The sequence below is a fragment of the Balaenoptera ricei genome, chromosome 3 (assembly GCF_028023285.1).
Source record: "Balaenoptera ricei isolate mBalRic1 chromosome 3, mBalRic1.hap2, whole genome shotgun sequence".
NCBI lineage: Eukaryota > Metazoa > Chordata > Mammalia > Artiodactyla > Balaenopteridae > Balaenoptera > Balaenoptera ricei.
Genome location: NC_082641.1, coordinates 89623203 through 89639670, shown reverse-complemented (window position 1 = coordinate 89639670; position 16468 = coordinate 89623203). Strand labels below are relative to the sequence as shown.

At 34.6% G+C, this 16468-nt stretch overlaps 1 protein-coding gene across 7 annotated transcripts in view; it reads right to left on the bottom strand.

Annotated features, from left to right (window-relative positions):
* Positions 1-16468, bottom strand: part of FER (FER tyrosine kinase) — a 462877-nt gene that overhangs the window by 102633 nt on the left and 343776 nt on the right. For all 7 annotated transcript variants that reach the window (XM_059916864.1, XM_059916866.1, XM_059916867.1 and 4 more), the window contains one exon: positions 3236-3359. In XM_059916864.1, the coding sequence (XP_059772847.1) occupies positions 3236-3359 (124 nt within the window). The remainder of the gene's footprint in view (positions 1-3235; positions 3360-16468) is intronic.

Below are 16468 nucleotides of genomic sequence, written 5' to 3'. Positions count from 1 at the left end.
TAACATGCCACCTGTAAGTAAACACACCCCTGCAAAGTTTATCAGTGTACTTCAAATATTTGTATGAAGTACAAGTAGGAAAGAAAATTTCACATTGGCTTATAGAATAATTATAAAGAAAACAGGGTTGATTACAACTAAATTGAAACACAAAATATCCAACACTCTCAAATTATAAGCAGAAATAGTTTCAGTTAGAAACTTAGTGTATCAAGAGAACACTCCTGGAAGTGAAATGGAAATTACAACAAGAACACTTTCCAAAAAAGCATGCCATTTCTTTATGCAATTATTTGTTTCCATTTTATAGCTGTCATACTTGTTTATCTTTAATGAAACATTGCTCTGCTCTTCTCATAGTAATCAAAACAATACAACAAAGCTAAAGAAAGAGAATGCGTCCCCCAAAAGTTAAGATAATATTCTGGAGAGATTCAATTAGAAGTATTTTCAAGTTCTGAATTCCAGTGACCTCTAACAGGATAAAATGTATAAGTTCATATAAAATTTAAAGCATATTTAATTTTTTTTGCTTTGATTTGTAGGACAAAGACTTTAGAATTCATAGACATACATATATTTTGGGATGTCAAGAATGGGGCTTGGGGCATTTCTTCATTACTTGAAAAATGAAAGGAAACTTTTAATCACATTTTAGAAACTTTAATTAAATTTTGAAATACCTTACTAGAAATTTTTCCAATGAGGAAAAATACTTTTCACTGTAGTGTATACTATATACATATATAGTATTTATATATTTGTTATATTTACACTACATAAATATATATATGATATTTCTTAGGAGAAAAAAACGTATAACATGCCTTGAGTATATCTATTAAATATAAATCAATTAAAACTCCACTGCAATTACTACTGCTACCACAGAAATAGTTCCACAGAATGACACAGAGGAACACAGTTCTGTAGCACAAGTCATTCCATAAAAAATTCAACACAAAGAATGATTTACTTTCTCAATATAGAGTCATGTATTGGTGAGGTACCAAAAAGGAAGAGAAAAAAATTGAATTCATCCAAAAGAACATTTACGTTAAGACTGAAGAGGAACAAAAAGATCACTGGCTAGAGATATCATGAAATTCATCCAGTAATCATGATTAACAAGAGAAATAAGAATAGCATATAGTTTAGAAGGTATCAGTGGAAGTGATTATAGAAAAATATTATATTGTTGTTATAATATACCTAGTAAGGAAAATCATATCAAAAATGTATTTATGAAAATAAAGACAAAAAGAAAATATTCTATGTGACAGATGACAAATTTGGAGTTTTTGTGTTAATGCTTATCAGCACCCTGACAGATGTGACTAATCGATCACTGGACTCTTTGTCACTGATCCTGGAATCCTTCTCAATGCACAACACAGACAGCCACTACCAATCACTGAAAGTCGGCACTGAAACCTATTTGTCAAACCTGCTCTCAGCAACATTGTTCAAGATGTTCAATCAGGAACCTTACCCCCAGGCAAATAGTACAGGACTATGTACAACCTTCTAGGATATGTGGTCAAGCGCGGGTTGACTTTCAAACATTTCGAAATGCATGAAAATTCTTAAAAACCAAAATGGGAAAATAAAATTACAGCAGATAATGTTATGATTCTGTAAGTGGGATAAATTTTTGAAAGCTAACTGCCATCGGCAATTTAGAATGGTTTCAATTCTCATGATAGAGGCACTTAAAAAAATACAATCATCCATTTGCAAGAAAAGCAATCACTAAGGCAGCAAGAAATTGAAACAACAGTTCCCTCAACCACAACACACCAGAAATTAAAGACTGTTATTGGTAACTGACATTAAAACAGTTTCAAGAATGTGTATTTATTATGGCTTAAAGCCATAAATAGTCTAAGAGTTTAAAAAAAAATCTGAGACACGATAAAAACTGCAGTAGAGAATGTGATACCCAAAGTAGCTTTAACACCTGAGCAATCAAAATTATAGGTTTTCTCTAAATAAAGGGCAAAATCCTTAATTGTTATTTTTAACATGAAGTAATGAAATTAGTGATAATGCAATTCTTGTCCAAAATCAATTTTTTTAGTCTTCACAAATATCTATTACAATGTGATTTGATCTACATTCATTGAAAGTAAATATAGTCTATATTCATAGAAAGTAAAACAGGAATATGATAGTAGCTTAGTTTTAGTTGTTTTAATTTCCAGAAAAATAGTATCCTTGTTGAAATGTATTTTAAAACACATGTGACTGTTGAACCATATTTGAAACATAAGCCATAATTTTAGTTTCAGAATAAAACTGAACACTAAGCAAAATTTGGAGGGGGGAATTAAGTAAAAAATATTCATTGAGGTCAAATAAATGTATATTTCAGGTGCATATAACTTTGTTCTGCTGCAATTCTATGTTGTACAACCTCACAAGAAGATGAAGTCAAAGGCTGCATAATGAAACACATGAGAGAAAAATATACCTCTATAACCAACCAGCTTCAAGTTCACAATGGTTCAATCTGACAATGAACCCTCCCCACGTTAAACAGTACATGTGCTGTTTCAAGCAAATAAAAACTACATCAAATCCCCCACTTTATTTTGCTTATATACACTTAGCCATATTTAGGATCTGACATGAATTCTGCAAGAGATCTTAATTTGTATTCACACTTAGCAAAAGAAGATTACTTTCAGCTACAAGCAGCTAAAACCACAATCTATAAAGCATTAAAACCAAGTTGCTGGTCTTGATATAATTAGAGAAAGTTTGCTAAAATCTCCTTCGAAATAACTAGTGTGCTCAAATCTTTTACCCTTGGCCAAATTCACTGTCATGAATTGTTTTACCAGTAGGATTTTCTGTAACTTTATAAGTAATTTCTTTGAAAAAGGAGAATAAGTAACACATGAAACAATCTTATTTGGCTATAAGTTTGTAGCTGCTTATACGACTAACTTGTGGTACATCTTATCACTATGCTATTCATGATTATAATAAAACAAATTTTAATTAGTAAGTCATTGTCTAATGAGGTATACTTACCTCAGGAAGACAGAAAACAAGTGTTTCTGTAAACTAAGTAAGCAACTGTCAAAGAATGCTTTCACACAAAATATGAAAACCAACAAGAAAATACATGTTTTGTGAAAGAAATTCACTGCTTTATGATAGCAAGTATATCAGTTTTCTAATACCCTATTAATAAAACTGGAAAATGTTTAAAAAATATTCTCCTTACCTGTGTATACAGTTTTTACTCTCAAGATAGGCCATACCAGAAGCAGCATCTAATGAAAATTTCACTAATTGTTTGAGTTTTATTTCATCCTTCTTCTTTCTCAGAAAGGAGAGGAAATCACCTCCTAGAAGAATTGAAAGATGAACAATGAGACAAGATCATGATGAAAGTCATATTTATCACCTATTAGAGATACCTGACAGAACAAAAAGCATTACACATTTAACCATACCTTTTGCTCATTTCATTTAAGGTGAGGATAAAAGAAAATATGAAAAGAACACATCTTATTAGAAAGCAGACACCATGAATTTTCTTAGATGCAGTTTAAGTACTTTAAGTGCTTCACACTGTATATTACCCAACACATAGTAATATTCAAAGTCATACTTCTTCCGCTGTCACAATTTCTCACCAATCTGCCTGGATAAAATTTTTTAAGAAATTTTATTTTCTCTAATACCAAATAAAAGATTACAATTATTATGAGTTAAAAAAGTAATGATATCGAATTAGTTATCAGATTCAGGGACTGCTTAAAAAATTGAGATTATTAACAACACCATCACTAATAGTAGAGTCAGACAGGAAAAAAAAAAAGAAGGCTATGATTTTGATAAGATTTAGTTGCTGAGTCAGATTGCATTTTTGTGCATCAAATGAATTCCAGTGATGACTTAGAGAAACTCCATAAAACGGCATGGTCCAAAAAAAATGTAATGCAAGCCACATAGTAATTTTAAATATACCGGTAGCCACATTTTAAAAAGTAACAACAATAAAAAGGTGAAAGTGACTGAAATAGTATGTTTTTTCTTTAGCCCAATATATATAAAATATTATTAAATCAACATGTATCATTACAAAATTATTGTGGACATATTTTACATTTTATCATCCTAAGTCTTTAAAATATGTGTGTATTTTACATGTATGGGACATCCCAATTTAGATGCACATTTCCATCTGAAGTATTTGATCTGTATTTAGATTTCATCAAATTTACGGTTAAAAAAGTAGACTCACATACCTAGGTTGTTCCAAACATACTTAACCTTTTCTAATAACTGAATCATGTTATTGGAAATTAAATTAAATTTTAAAATTTAAATCAATTAAAATTAAATGAAATTCAAAATTCAGTTTTTTAGAAGCACTAGATACATTTCAAAAATTCAAGAGCCCAGGAGCCACATATGGCCAGTGACAACCATGTTAAATAGGGTAGCCTTACACTGTGCATTCACTAACAGCATGGCATTAAACAATTTCCTTGTTAATGTATAGTGTAATGTATTGCATTATTAAACAAAACAAAAGAAAACCAAGTTAAAGTATATTAGAATGAACGTTCTCTAAAAACACTCATCCCTACTTTCTCTTTCTATTAGGCCCTCCGATATTAAGCCAGAATTTTGCAAGAGGGATTAACATTTTAATTGTCATTTCCTGATGCGTTTGATCCTCTTCACCAGGGACCTAGGCCTCCTTAAATAGAACAACTCTAGAGATGAAGACTTAATGGCTTTTTCTTTAATGAGAATACCTAGAAAATAAACACCTAACTCTCCTTAGAAAGTTCTCTTTTTCTAATCTCTTCTCCTATTCACAAATCAGTATGACACAAATTTAGGTGGAGTATTTGCAAAATCACTAAGCTATATGTTTTAAAAATAATCTTAATGGTGTCAGATAATTTACTTTTTTTTCTGTTCTTTTAAAGAGAATATCAAATTTATTACTATGAACATTACTGAAATAGCTTCTATCAAGCTTGACTTAATTTTCGGAAACAAAAACAAAAACACCTAAATGCAACAGTAAACAGCAAAATTACCACTAATTTCTCAACTTTAATAGGTACAAAAAATGTCTATTAAAATGGACTTGAAATCAATATTTAGTTCAAGTTACTTCCTGGACCAATATTCACATATATTAATTATTTTGTTAGATATACATTGGCCTAGTTTAGAAAAAGTGCACCCTTCTGGTCTTGAAACCACATAGCATTTTTTCTAAGCTATGGAATAACTTTCAAATGAAAAAATCTTTTCTGCAATTTGATTAAAGCAGCATATGACATAACCCCAGTGTTCTGCGGAATCCTAATATTATTTCTTTCCAAAACTAGCTCACATTCAGCACTTTTCCTTCTGCCTCCTGCTCTTTTTAAATTAGTCTTTCACATAATCCTCTTCATACCCCAATCCCCGGCCCAGCCTGTAAACCCTGTGAAGAGAATTGCGCTTCTGTTGTTCAGTATGCTAATTTCAGTGCCCACCACAGGCTGTCTAGCATGTAATAATACCTCAATAAGCATGAAGACAAGCTACTCAAGAAATTTTTTATTAATTTTAAACATTTCTTCCTTAGTTTTTCTCCAATGGTTAGAACTATGCTTTTCAAGTACTTGTTAAATGTTAAAATAATGTTTAGAAAAGGATGACAGTACATCTCTTATCAATGGCACCTGACAGATGCCATAAAATTCTTTAGATTCCAACAATAAAACTTAGTACATTTAAGACTCTGAGCTCATCTTGATGGATGCTTCTGTAACACCACTGTCTTACAAACTGCATCATTTACAAAAATAATTTGCAAAGAAGCAATCCTTAATAGATAAGACTGTAAACCAATAAATGCACACTAGATTAATAAACAAAGAGAAGACAACACTTAAATAGAATTAAAAATTGGCTGAAAAGTGATGCTAAGTCAATAAAGATAAAGTACTAGGAAGGTAGAGTTAGATACAGCTATTTCAGAATACTGTGACACAGCCAAAGATACAGACAAAGGGTATCTGATTGTCCCTTAGTTAATCCAAGACTATTTCTACCTTCGAGAAATTCCTTGCTTAAAAATCACTAAATCATTAAAGTAAATTTTAATTTATTTCCAATTTATAGTTATTCATGCCACAGACACAGTGATCTTTAGTAAAGTAGCAGAGCTGCACCATTCCACAGCCCTAGTCAGCTAACTGCAGAACACTGTCGAGAAGCAAGGTCTTCAGGAAAAAAATTAAATAGCTAGGATTCAGTACGGAAAGCCTAAGCCTTGGGCAAGTGTAGGCATTAAGGACCCTGAAGCAAAAAGTAAACTCTCCAAAGGACAGACTATGAGACTAAAGCTAGGATACCAAGAAAATAATTCAGACTGGGCCAGAAACATTTCCGTGGGGACTGTACTTGATTATTATCATTTAGTGAAGAAGAACTGGAGACTGACATCAGATGATACGATCTTTAGTATTCACTGTGAGGTTACTGTAGAAGATAGTGTCTGTTTCTTTGAACTCATTCTTTTGCCATTTTCACTGTGGAAGTTTAAAGAACCTCTCTTAGAATGTGTGATACATACAAGAATCATATATGCAGCACATGTGTATACATGTTTGTATATGTATGTGTGTATGTGTGTAGCTAGAGTACCCTACCTGACCACTGCAATAAGATGGTGGTGTTCATAACTGGGTAAAACAAGATAATAACTCCCCCTTTGTAGCTGTCTTACCAAAGCTTATTTCTGTATGGCACATTAAACCAAGACAGGATGGATTATTTTCTAGAATTCTTCACCAGTGATCAATTTCTAAGACAATTCTTAGCATGTTTTTATAGCCAACTTTTAGTTTACTCACGAGACAGCATTACATGGTGAAAGGAACATGGATATTGAAGTCGTGCTGATCTAGGTCTGACTGAAACGGAGCAGGCCCTATGGTCCTTGCCCAGCCCCCCTCACCCCATGTCCTCAGCCTGCCTTTTGTCTGTGGAAAAACTTTAGCTAAAGAATAAGTTTAATCAGAGAAGTGAGAAAATGCAGAAACAGAGGAAACAGTCAAAGGAGACCAAATAATGATAGTTTAGTCATTAAGCATAGTTGAGGACCTTTAGTTCCTCCTTAAGGGCTATAGATAATATTCTGAGCCGTATCCTGTGAGCCGTCTTATAGATACTGAAACCGCCACCAGGTGGAAGAAGTTAACTACATGATGGCTAGGCTGTGGCCATGACATAGGCTGCCGCAATTCCGAGAATTGGCCTCAAAGAAATGGAAACAAACCGAACCTGGAACTGAAGATTAACTGTACCTAGGACAATCAAGATGACACTGTCAGACGACCGATGACCAATTTCAGGACGACGGTCAGAGCTGACTGTATTGCTTCTGCATGTAGCCCCCTCCCTCTGTCTATAAAAGCTCTTGCCCCCTGATTGTCGGGGCGGCGGGTGGGGGAAGTCGGTCTTTGGACAGGTGTCCACCTTGGTTGCTGGCATCCAAGATAAAGCAAACTTTCCTTTCCCCCAACCTGGCCTCTTTATTGGCTTTTGAGCGGCGAGCAGGCGGACCCCACTTTTGGTTACATGATTAGCTATGTGACCTGGGGTAAGTTGTTCAATCTCTCTAAACTTCTTTAAAACATAAGGATTAATTCCTTTTATTTCTCAAGATGGTTTTGAAGACTAAAATGTATCTAAAGCACTAAGCATATGCCTAGCACATGGTACACACAATAAACACTACAACTTATCATTATTTTTGTTGAAGTTATTTTGCATATAAAATAAGGAAGAGTGGTAGCAGGGACTGGTTGTTTGTCGCACATCAATTTTCCCTCATTCACCTCAATTTCCTTTAGGAGACTGCCCTTCTCCCATTTTGGAAAGTATTTACCTCACCTCAACAATAAAGGTGATCCTAGATTTGCTTACCCCAATCAATGGAGTCCATTTCCCAGTGACTGGCTCGGGGATAGGCACATAGTTTAATTTAGGTCACTGAGATACAAGGAGATACTTTAAAGGGTGAAATAAACTTTTTTTTTTTTTTTGAGAGAAGTACCAGGAAAGAAGTATTCTCTGCAAGTGGAAGTGTACAGGACAGCATGTAGCACCACAGAGACTGGCAGCCTTGGGATGAAGTTATCACCATGGAAAGCAGAAAGAGTAAAGGAAAAAGAATACTTTTTGGTGACATGTTTGATCCACTGGATCACATACTGCCTCAAGAGTGATTTCCCTCTAGATTTTCCAATTAAGTGAACGAATACAAGCTCTGTAAGTTTTTTGATATATCTCCCGTATTAGCACTCAACGATTCCTTATGGATAAAGTAGTATCTATATTAGAAGACCTTGAGAATTAAAAAGATTATATATATATATATATGTGTGTGTGTGTATATATATATACACACATATATATATAAATGTCTGGAACAATTAGGAAATAATAAATAGAAGTGCTTTATTTTGTTTGCAGCCAACTTTTAGTAAGAGGATAAAAGACCATTTTATTCTCAGCAGCTCTTCCTCCAAGATTTCTTACTCTGTGCTGTGAAAATCTGATCCTACCTGTTCTTTCAGTATTAATGGGACTCTGAGGAACTGATCATATTAAACAAACTCGGAGAGGTTATTATGTAAACAAGAATACTAATTTATCAATTTGTCATTTGAGAAAAGGGATCATCAGGGCCATACCACTAATGACTTCTTGTCATTGAATCATGTAGAGATCTTAATTTATCTTCAAACAACTTCAAAGGTTATTAAACTAAGAGATATTAGTCCCTAGTGATATATAAAATGTATAATTCATTACCCTTGTTTTTTGGGATATCAATTTATTCCTGAGAAGTTTGGTTTAGTTGTATTCACTTATACATTTAAAATAGGATCGTAATCAAAGCAACTATTAAATTATAGAGAGCTATTATGGGGGCTCCATTTATGTCATTGTTCAGAGTTCTTATTTAAAACAAAAATAAACCTTTGTTTAAGTCAATAGAGTTTTGACTGTTAGCCAGCCCATCAAAAATAAGGGGAAAAAATCTATATGATAATCATAAACAATGAATGCTGATTCAACTTTTACCCAATGAGACACAGAATAGGTTTTATATAATAGGAGGTAAGCCAAAACAAGTTCTTGAAGAAGAAAGGATTCATCAAACACTGAAGCAGAGAATACTGACCGGTACATGTAGGTTATACTTAGGAGAGATGGATTTCACAGAAAGAGAGATTAGCTGGGAGAACGTGTGAGTTGTTAATCGAGGTGATGAGGGCTTATACTAAGAATTATCTGCCTCCCCCCCCCACCAAAAAAAGACAAAAGCATTAGATCTGAAAAGACTCTGTACTAAAGCTAGACATGGGTCAGTCTGTGGGGAAAGATGAGAAACATGAAACACTGAAAAACTGAAAGTGACTCCAAGAATATACTGGCTTTTCTGATACCATCATGTTCTTTTTAAAGATGCACCTTATGAACAGCTTGCTACCTAAGTAACGTAGTTCGGCTGGGCCAAAGGCGGAGCTGAGTGTGTGGTTTTCCCAGTTTAGTTTAATACATGACATTAGTCTTTTCAGATGAGGTTTCCTAATAGCCATGCTCTGCCAGCACTGCAGAGTACCGGGACCTTTTGCATTTCTCCTTTGTAGATGATCTCCGAGAACATAACTCCCTAAGGGTCATGATAACAGTTCTATGAAATAAAAGAGTGCATTTCACAGTATTTTTAACTTGCTGGTTCAAGGGGCACCAGCTACAATATTGCTAGACATTATGTGATCTGCCAGGACAGATACCAGAGTCAACTTTCACAAACCATCAGAATGTCAGTTTCCAGAAAGTATTCTGGAGATAATCAGCTTTTTCATATTGTGGGGGAGGGAACTGAATTGACCTTTTATTCTTAAGGTGGTGATTTTGGTGATATAATTGAAATTCTAAGGCAAGTGTCTGCAAACTATGGCCTAGAGGCCAAAGTCAGCCCACTGCCTGTTTTTGTAAATAAAGTTTTATTGGAAAACCACCACACTCGTTCCTTTACATACTATCTACAGATGCTTTCAAGCTATGATGCCAGAGTTGTGACAAGAGACTGATGCCTAAACATTTTACTATCTGGCCCTTTATAGAAAAAGTTTGCTGACTCTTGTTTTAAGATATTACTCAGTATTCCAGCTGTAGTCCAGTATTCTAGCTGTAGTCCCTTTCATTCAAAGGTTCTTATGATTGCTTTGGCTACTTTGAACCAAGATTTTACTTTTCACTGTGTGTTTTTTGCATGAGGGCTCAATAGTGCTATTTTTTAATGCTCAAAAAAGGAAGCTGAAAAGGCAGATTCACCAATTAATTTTGTGTCCTAAGGCTGACACACATAGTTACACACGAAAACATACATAGAGCGAGATCACAAATCCCCCGCCATCCTCCCCAGCCACAACGCACTGTCTGCCATCAAGACAAAGAAATTCCACAGTCCGTCTCTCCCTGCTTTCGGGCCAAACGACTTACTTTTCTATTTGTGGCTTCTTATGCCCCTCAAAGCTGCCTTTGATATAAAATATAAAGAATGGACAGGAAGATGGTGTATAAAGATGCTGGCTCCTGGAATACCCTTTAAATACTTAGATGCTACAATGGCATTTTTTCTAAATAAAAAATTCAATGGAATGCTTATTTTGATATCTCTATCTAGTACAGGAAAAATGCAGAGAAAAAGAAAAAGGCATCAATTCAAGCTTCCTTAGATTTTTAAAGAGATGAGGGATAAAAAGACAAATCCAAAAGTACGCTTACATTTAATAAGGGAAAAATGTTTAAAAAAGCTAGCAATATTTTTAGAAATTGAATTTATCATAGGCTAGATATTTTAGAGACATTAGATTCCCCAAATCAATGATATCAGTGACTACTTTATTAAGACCTATTACATAATCTTGTTATCTAAAATAATTAGAAACATATATTTATATCTTCACATTTACACATTTTTGTTGGATATGGTCAGAATTTATGCAAAGGTTTTGATCAGAAATACATTCACAAATTATGAAACTTTCTATCAAAATAAAAATTATTACTTTAAAATATACTTTTAAAGAATACATTGCAGCAAAGAGTTTGGAATGTCAGCATTAAGGAAAAATCAGAAAAAAAGAGTCTCCTTTTTCACTTTTTAGGAAGTTGTGGAAAAAAACCTCAAATTTATCCTCGTAATTTTAAGCGTATAGTATAATACTGTTTTTTTTTTTTTTTTTTTTTTTTTTTAGAAATTCCCGTTCTTTTTGTTTTATTTATTTATTTATTTATGACTGTGTTGGGTCTTCGTTTCTGTGCGAGGGCTTCCTCTAGTTGTGGCAAGCGGGGGCCACTCTTCATCGCGGTGCACGGGCCTCTCACTATCGCGGCCTCTCTTGTTGCAGAGCACAGGCTCCAGACGCGCAGGCTCAGTAGTTGTGGCTCACGGGCCTAGTTGCTCCACGGCATGTGGGATCTTCCCAGACCAGGGCTCGAACCCGTGTCCCCTGCATTGGCAAGCAGATTCTCAACCACTGCGCCACCAGGGAAGCCCTAATACTGTTAACTATATTCACAATATTGTACAACAGAGCTCTAGAACCTTCTCATCTTGCATGACTGAAACTCTATGTACCTAATGACCAACTCTGTTTCCCCCTCCAAACAGCCCATGGCAATCACCATCCTATTTTCTGTCTCTATGAGTTTGATAAGTTTAGATACCTCATATAAAGTGGAATTATACAGTATTTGTCTTTTTGTGATTGGCTTATTTCACCTAACATAATGTCATTAAGTTTCATCCATGTTGCAGATTTTGACAGGATTTTCTTCTTTCTTTAAGGCTGAAGAATATTCCATTGTATGTACATGGCACATTTTCTTAATCCAGTCACCCAATGATGGACATGTAGGTTGTTTCCACCTCTGGACTATTGTGAATAATGCTGCAATGCATGTAGGTGTGCAAATATCTCTTCAAGATCCTGTTACATTCTTTTGGATATATATAGAGAAGTTGAATTGGTGGATCATTATTGGAGTTCTATTTTTAATTTTTTGAAGAATCTCCATGCTCTTTTCCATAGTGGCTGTCCCAATTTACCAACAGTGCACAAGGCGTTCAAATTCTCCACATCCTTGCCAACACCCATTATTTTCTGGGTTGTTTGTCTTGTTTTTTGATAGTGACCATCCCAATGGGTGTGAGGTAATATCTCTTTATGGTTTTTATTTGCATTTTCCTGATGATTAGTGATACTGAGCATCTTTTCATATGCTTGTTGGCTATTTGTTTATCTCTTTAGAAAAATGTATATTTAAGTCCTTTGCCCATTTTTTAATTGAGATATTTGGGTTTTGTTATTGAGTTACAGGCATTCTTTATATATTCTGGATATTAACCCCTTATCTGATATGATTTGCAAATTTTTTCTCCCCTGTGCTGTAGGTTGCTTTTTGACTCTGTTGACTGCTTCCTTTGCTGTGCAGAAGATTTTAACTTTGATGTAGTATCATTTTATGTGTGTATATTTTTCCTTTTGTTGCCTGTGCTTTTGGTGTCATATCCAAGAAATCACTGCCCATTTCAATGCCATTACATTTTCCCCTATTATTTCTTCTAGGAGTTTTATAGTTTCACATCTTACATTTAGGTCTTTAATCCATTTTCAGTTAACTTTTGTACACGTGTAAGATAAGCGTCCATCTTCACTCAATTGCAAGTGGATATACAGTTTTCCCAATACCGTTTATTGAAGAGACTATCCTTTCCCATTCTGTAGTCTTGGCACCCTTGTCAAAGATCATTTGACTGTATATGTTAGGGTTTACTTCTGGGATCTCTATTTGGTCCCACTGGTCTATCTGTCTGTCTTTGTGCTGGTATCATACTGTTTTGATTACTGTAGCTTTGTAATAGGCTTTGAAATCATGAAGTGTGAAGCCTCTAAATTTTTACTTCTTTCTCAATAGTATGGTTTGGCTATACTGGGTCCTTTGATGTCCCATGTAAAGTTTAGGATTTTTTTTTCTATTTCTGCAAAAAAATGCCATTGGGATTTTGTAGGGAGTGTATCATATCTGTAGATTGCATTGAGTAGTATGAACATTTTAACAATATTAAGTCTTCCAATTCATAAACACAGGATGCCTTTCCATTTTTTGTGTGTCTTAATTTCTTTCAGCAATGTTTTATAATTTCAGTGTACAAGTCTTTCAAGTCTTTCACTTCCTCAGTTAAGTTTATTCCTACACAATTTATTCTTTTTGATGCTATTGTGAATGGGATTATTTTCTTAATTTCCTTTTAGGATTGTTCATTATTATTGTATAATAACACAACTGATTTTTGAGTGCTGTTATAGGATTTCCAGTACTATGTTAAATAGAAGTGGTAAGAGTGGGCACCTTTAACTTGTTCCTGATCTTAGAGGAACAAGTTTTCAGTTTTTCACCACAGAGTATGATGTTAGCCCTGAGCTTTTTTCCATATGATCTTTATCATGTTGAAATAATTTTTTTATTCCTAGTTTATTGAGTGTTTTTATCATGAAAAGGTGTTGAATTTTGTCAAATATTTTTCTTGCATCAGTTGAGATGATCCTGTGACTTCTGTTGTTTATTCTGTTAATGTGGTATCTTACATTTATGGATTTTCATATGTTGGATCACCCCTGTATCATATTTACACATAAAACACACTTACACTGAGATCACAAATTTCCTTCTACCCTCCCCACCCAATGTCTGCTACTTATGCAAAGTCTAACTGACTGTTTCTGTCTCTACTTTCATGTCAAGTACTAACTGCCTTCCTCACTCATCAGAGAACAAAATATACACATTTTAAAATTGCTCATCAGAAATCTGAGGTAGCGTATAGCAGAAACTCTTCTGACTTCCTGGCTCACTGTCAATAACACTTGATTCTTTAGATGAACCACATGTCTCAGTACAGGTATCTTTCTGTAGTGCTTCTCTCTGTAAGAGATCGTTCATTTCTGAAGGAGCTCTTGATCATTTCATCCACCTGGGGCTATCTTAATTGTCTATAATTCACCTTCAATTGCACTGGCTGAATAAAGAGGGGATAGTCTGAAATCAGAATATCCTTTATAACAGCATCAAAAACCAAAATACTTAGAAATACTTTTAGACAGGGATGTGTTACACTTTTACACTGACAACTACAAAACACTGTTGAGAAATTAAAGAAGTGCAAATTAAATGGAACAATATACCCAGTCCATGGATTGGAAGATTAATATTGAGTGTTAAGAGTCAATTCTCCCCAAACTGATCAAGTGCAATCCCAACCAAGTTCCAAGCAGGCTTTTTGGTTTGATTTCACAAGCTGCTTATAAATTTTTACATGGAAATGCAGAAGATCTAGAACAGAGAATAATGATGAAAAAAAGGACCAATTGGGAAGAGACAGACTACCCAATTTTAAGAATTACTATAAAGTTACAGTCAAGGGAGTATGTTTTGGCTTCAGAATAATCAAGTAGATCAATGGAACAGAACAGAGTCGAGAAATAAACCCACCTACTTAATGGCCGATTCATATACTACATAAGACACCAAAGCAATTCAATGGGAAAAGGAAATTCTGGTAAAGAATTCATATACCATTTTAAAGAACTGGTAGTGGAAGAACTCGATAACTGTCTTGGAAAAACAGACCCCAATCTCTACCTCACACCTACACAAAATTAATTTCAAGTGATCTATAGACCTAAAGTTTAAAGCTCTGAGAAGGAAACATAGGAAATACCTTTGTGATCTTGGTAAAGGTGAAGATGTTTTAGAACTTAGAAAGCAGTAACCATAAAGAGAAAGAAAGAGAGAGACAGAGAGAGAGAGGCATACATACATCATTATAAAAAGTGAACAGGGACTTCCCTGGTGGTCCAGTGGTAAAGAATCCACTTTCCAATGCAGGGGACATGGGTTCAGTCCCTGGTTGGGGAACTAAGATCCCACATGCCGTGGGGCAACTAAGCCTGCACGCCACAACTATTGAGCTTGAGCGCCTCAACAAGAGAGCCTACGTACTGCAAACTACAGAGCCCACATGCTCCAGAGCCCATGCGCCACGACTAGAGAGAAGCCCAAGTACTGCAACAAAGAGACCGAGTGCCACAATGAAAGATCCCGCATGCCTCAATGAAGATCCCATGTGCTGCAACTAAGACCCGATGCAGGCAAAAAAATAAGGAAAATAAATAAAATTTAAAAAAATAAACATTAAAAAAAAGTGAACAGCTACTCTGTAATAACCTAAATAGGAAAATAATTTGAAAAAGAATAGATACATGTATATATATATAAGTGAATCACTTTGCTGTATACCTGAAACTAACACAACATTGTTAATCAACTCTATTCCAATATAATAATTTTTTTAAAAAAGTGAAGAGTTAAGCCAAGGAATTGACTTTTTCTTTAATTTAAAATAAAAACCATTTTCATTATGGTTAAAAAAATACATAAAATTTAGCATCTTTACTATTTTTAAGTATATAGTTCAGTAGTGTCTCCCTCTGAGATAAAGGTTTCATTCCATTTATACAAAGTTCAAGAACAGTCAAAACTAATCTATAAGTCAGGAAAATGGTTACCATGGAAGTGTATACTTTGTGATAATTTGAGCTCTATAATTTGTGTACTCTTCTGTGTTATATTTTGTTTGATCTAGTACTTCACCCTATTTATAAGCTAATAAGTTAGACTGTTACTTTTTCATGGGTCAGAGATGAAGACCTTTATTACTCACAGCACAGCATGGGGGTGTTGTGGATAAGCCCAGATGGATACCTGCACACAGAGCAGGATGTGTTTCAGGAGAGGAACGATGAGTTTGGGAAAGCTGCTGTTTTATAGCAGGCAGTAAGCAAGCCTGCTCTTTGTCTGAGAGGGAGACATTACCTTATCCCTAGAAGCTGCTCACAACAAACACATCCCTGAGAAATGGCCTAGGTAAAGATCAGTCAGGGCCTTGCATTCTTGACATACCCAGTAAGATGAGTAGGAATGCAAGAGATCAATGGAAGAGTACTTCTAAACATACTTTAATAAAAAGCTTACTAGATTTTTTTTAATACCAAAAAAATATAGATCAGAGGAAGGTCATAAATACAACAAGATTTCAGCAAGTCATTTGACTCATTATTGTAATCACTTGGTAGAAATGGAGATGAAGTGAGCTAGACAGAATTACAGCAAGTGGATCTGTAGGTTGAACAATGATAGCCATGGGATCTTGATTTAAGGTTTGATGGAGATTTGTCAGGAAGTGAACAAGTATGACTTGGAATTCCATACTTAATCCTCTCATTTTCAAAATTTTCGGCAAGAATTTGGATGAAGACACAAAAGGCATGTTACATGTAGTACAAAAAAGTTA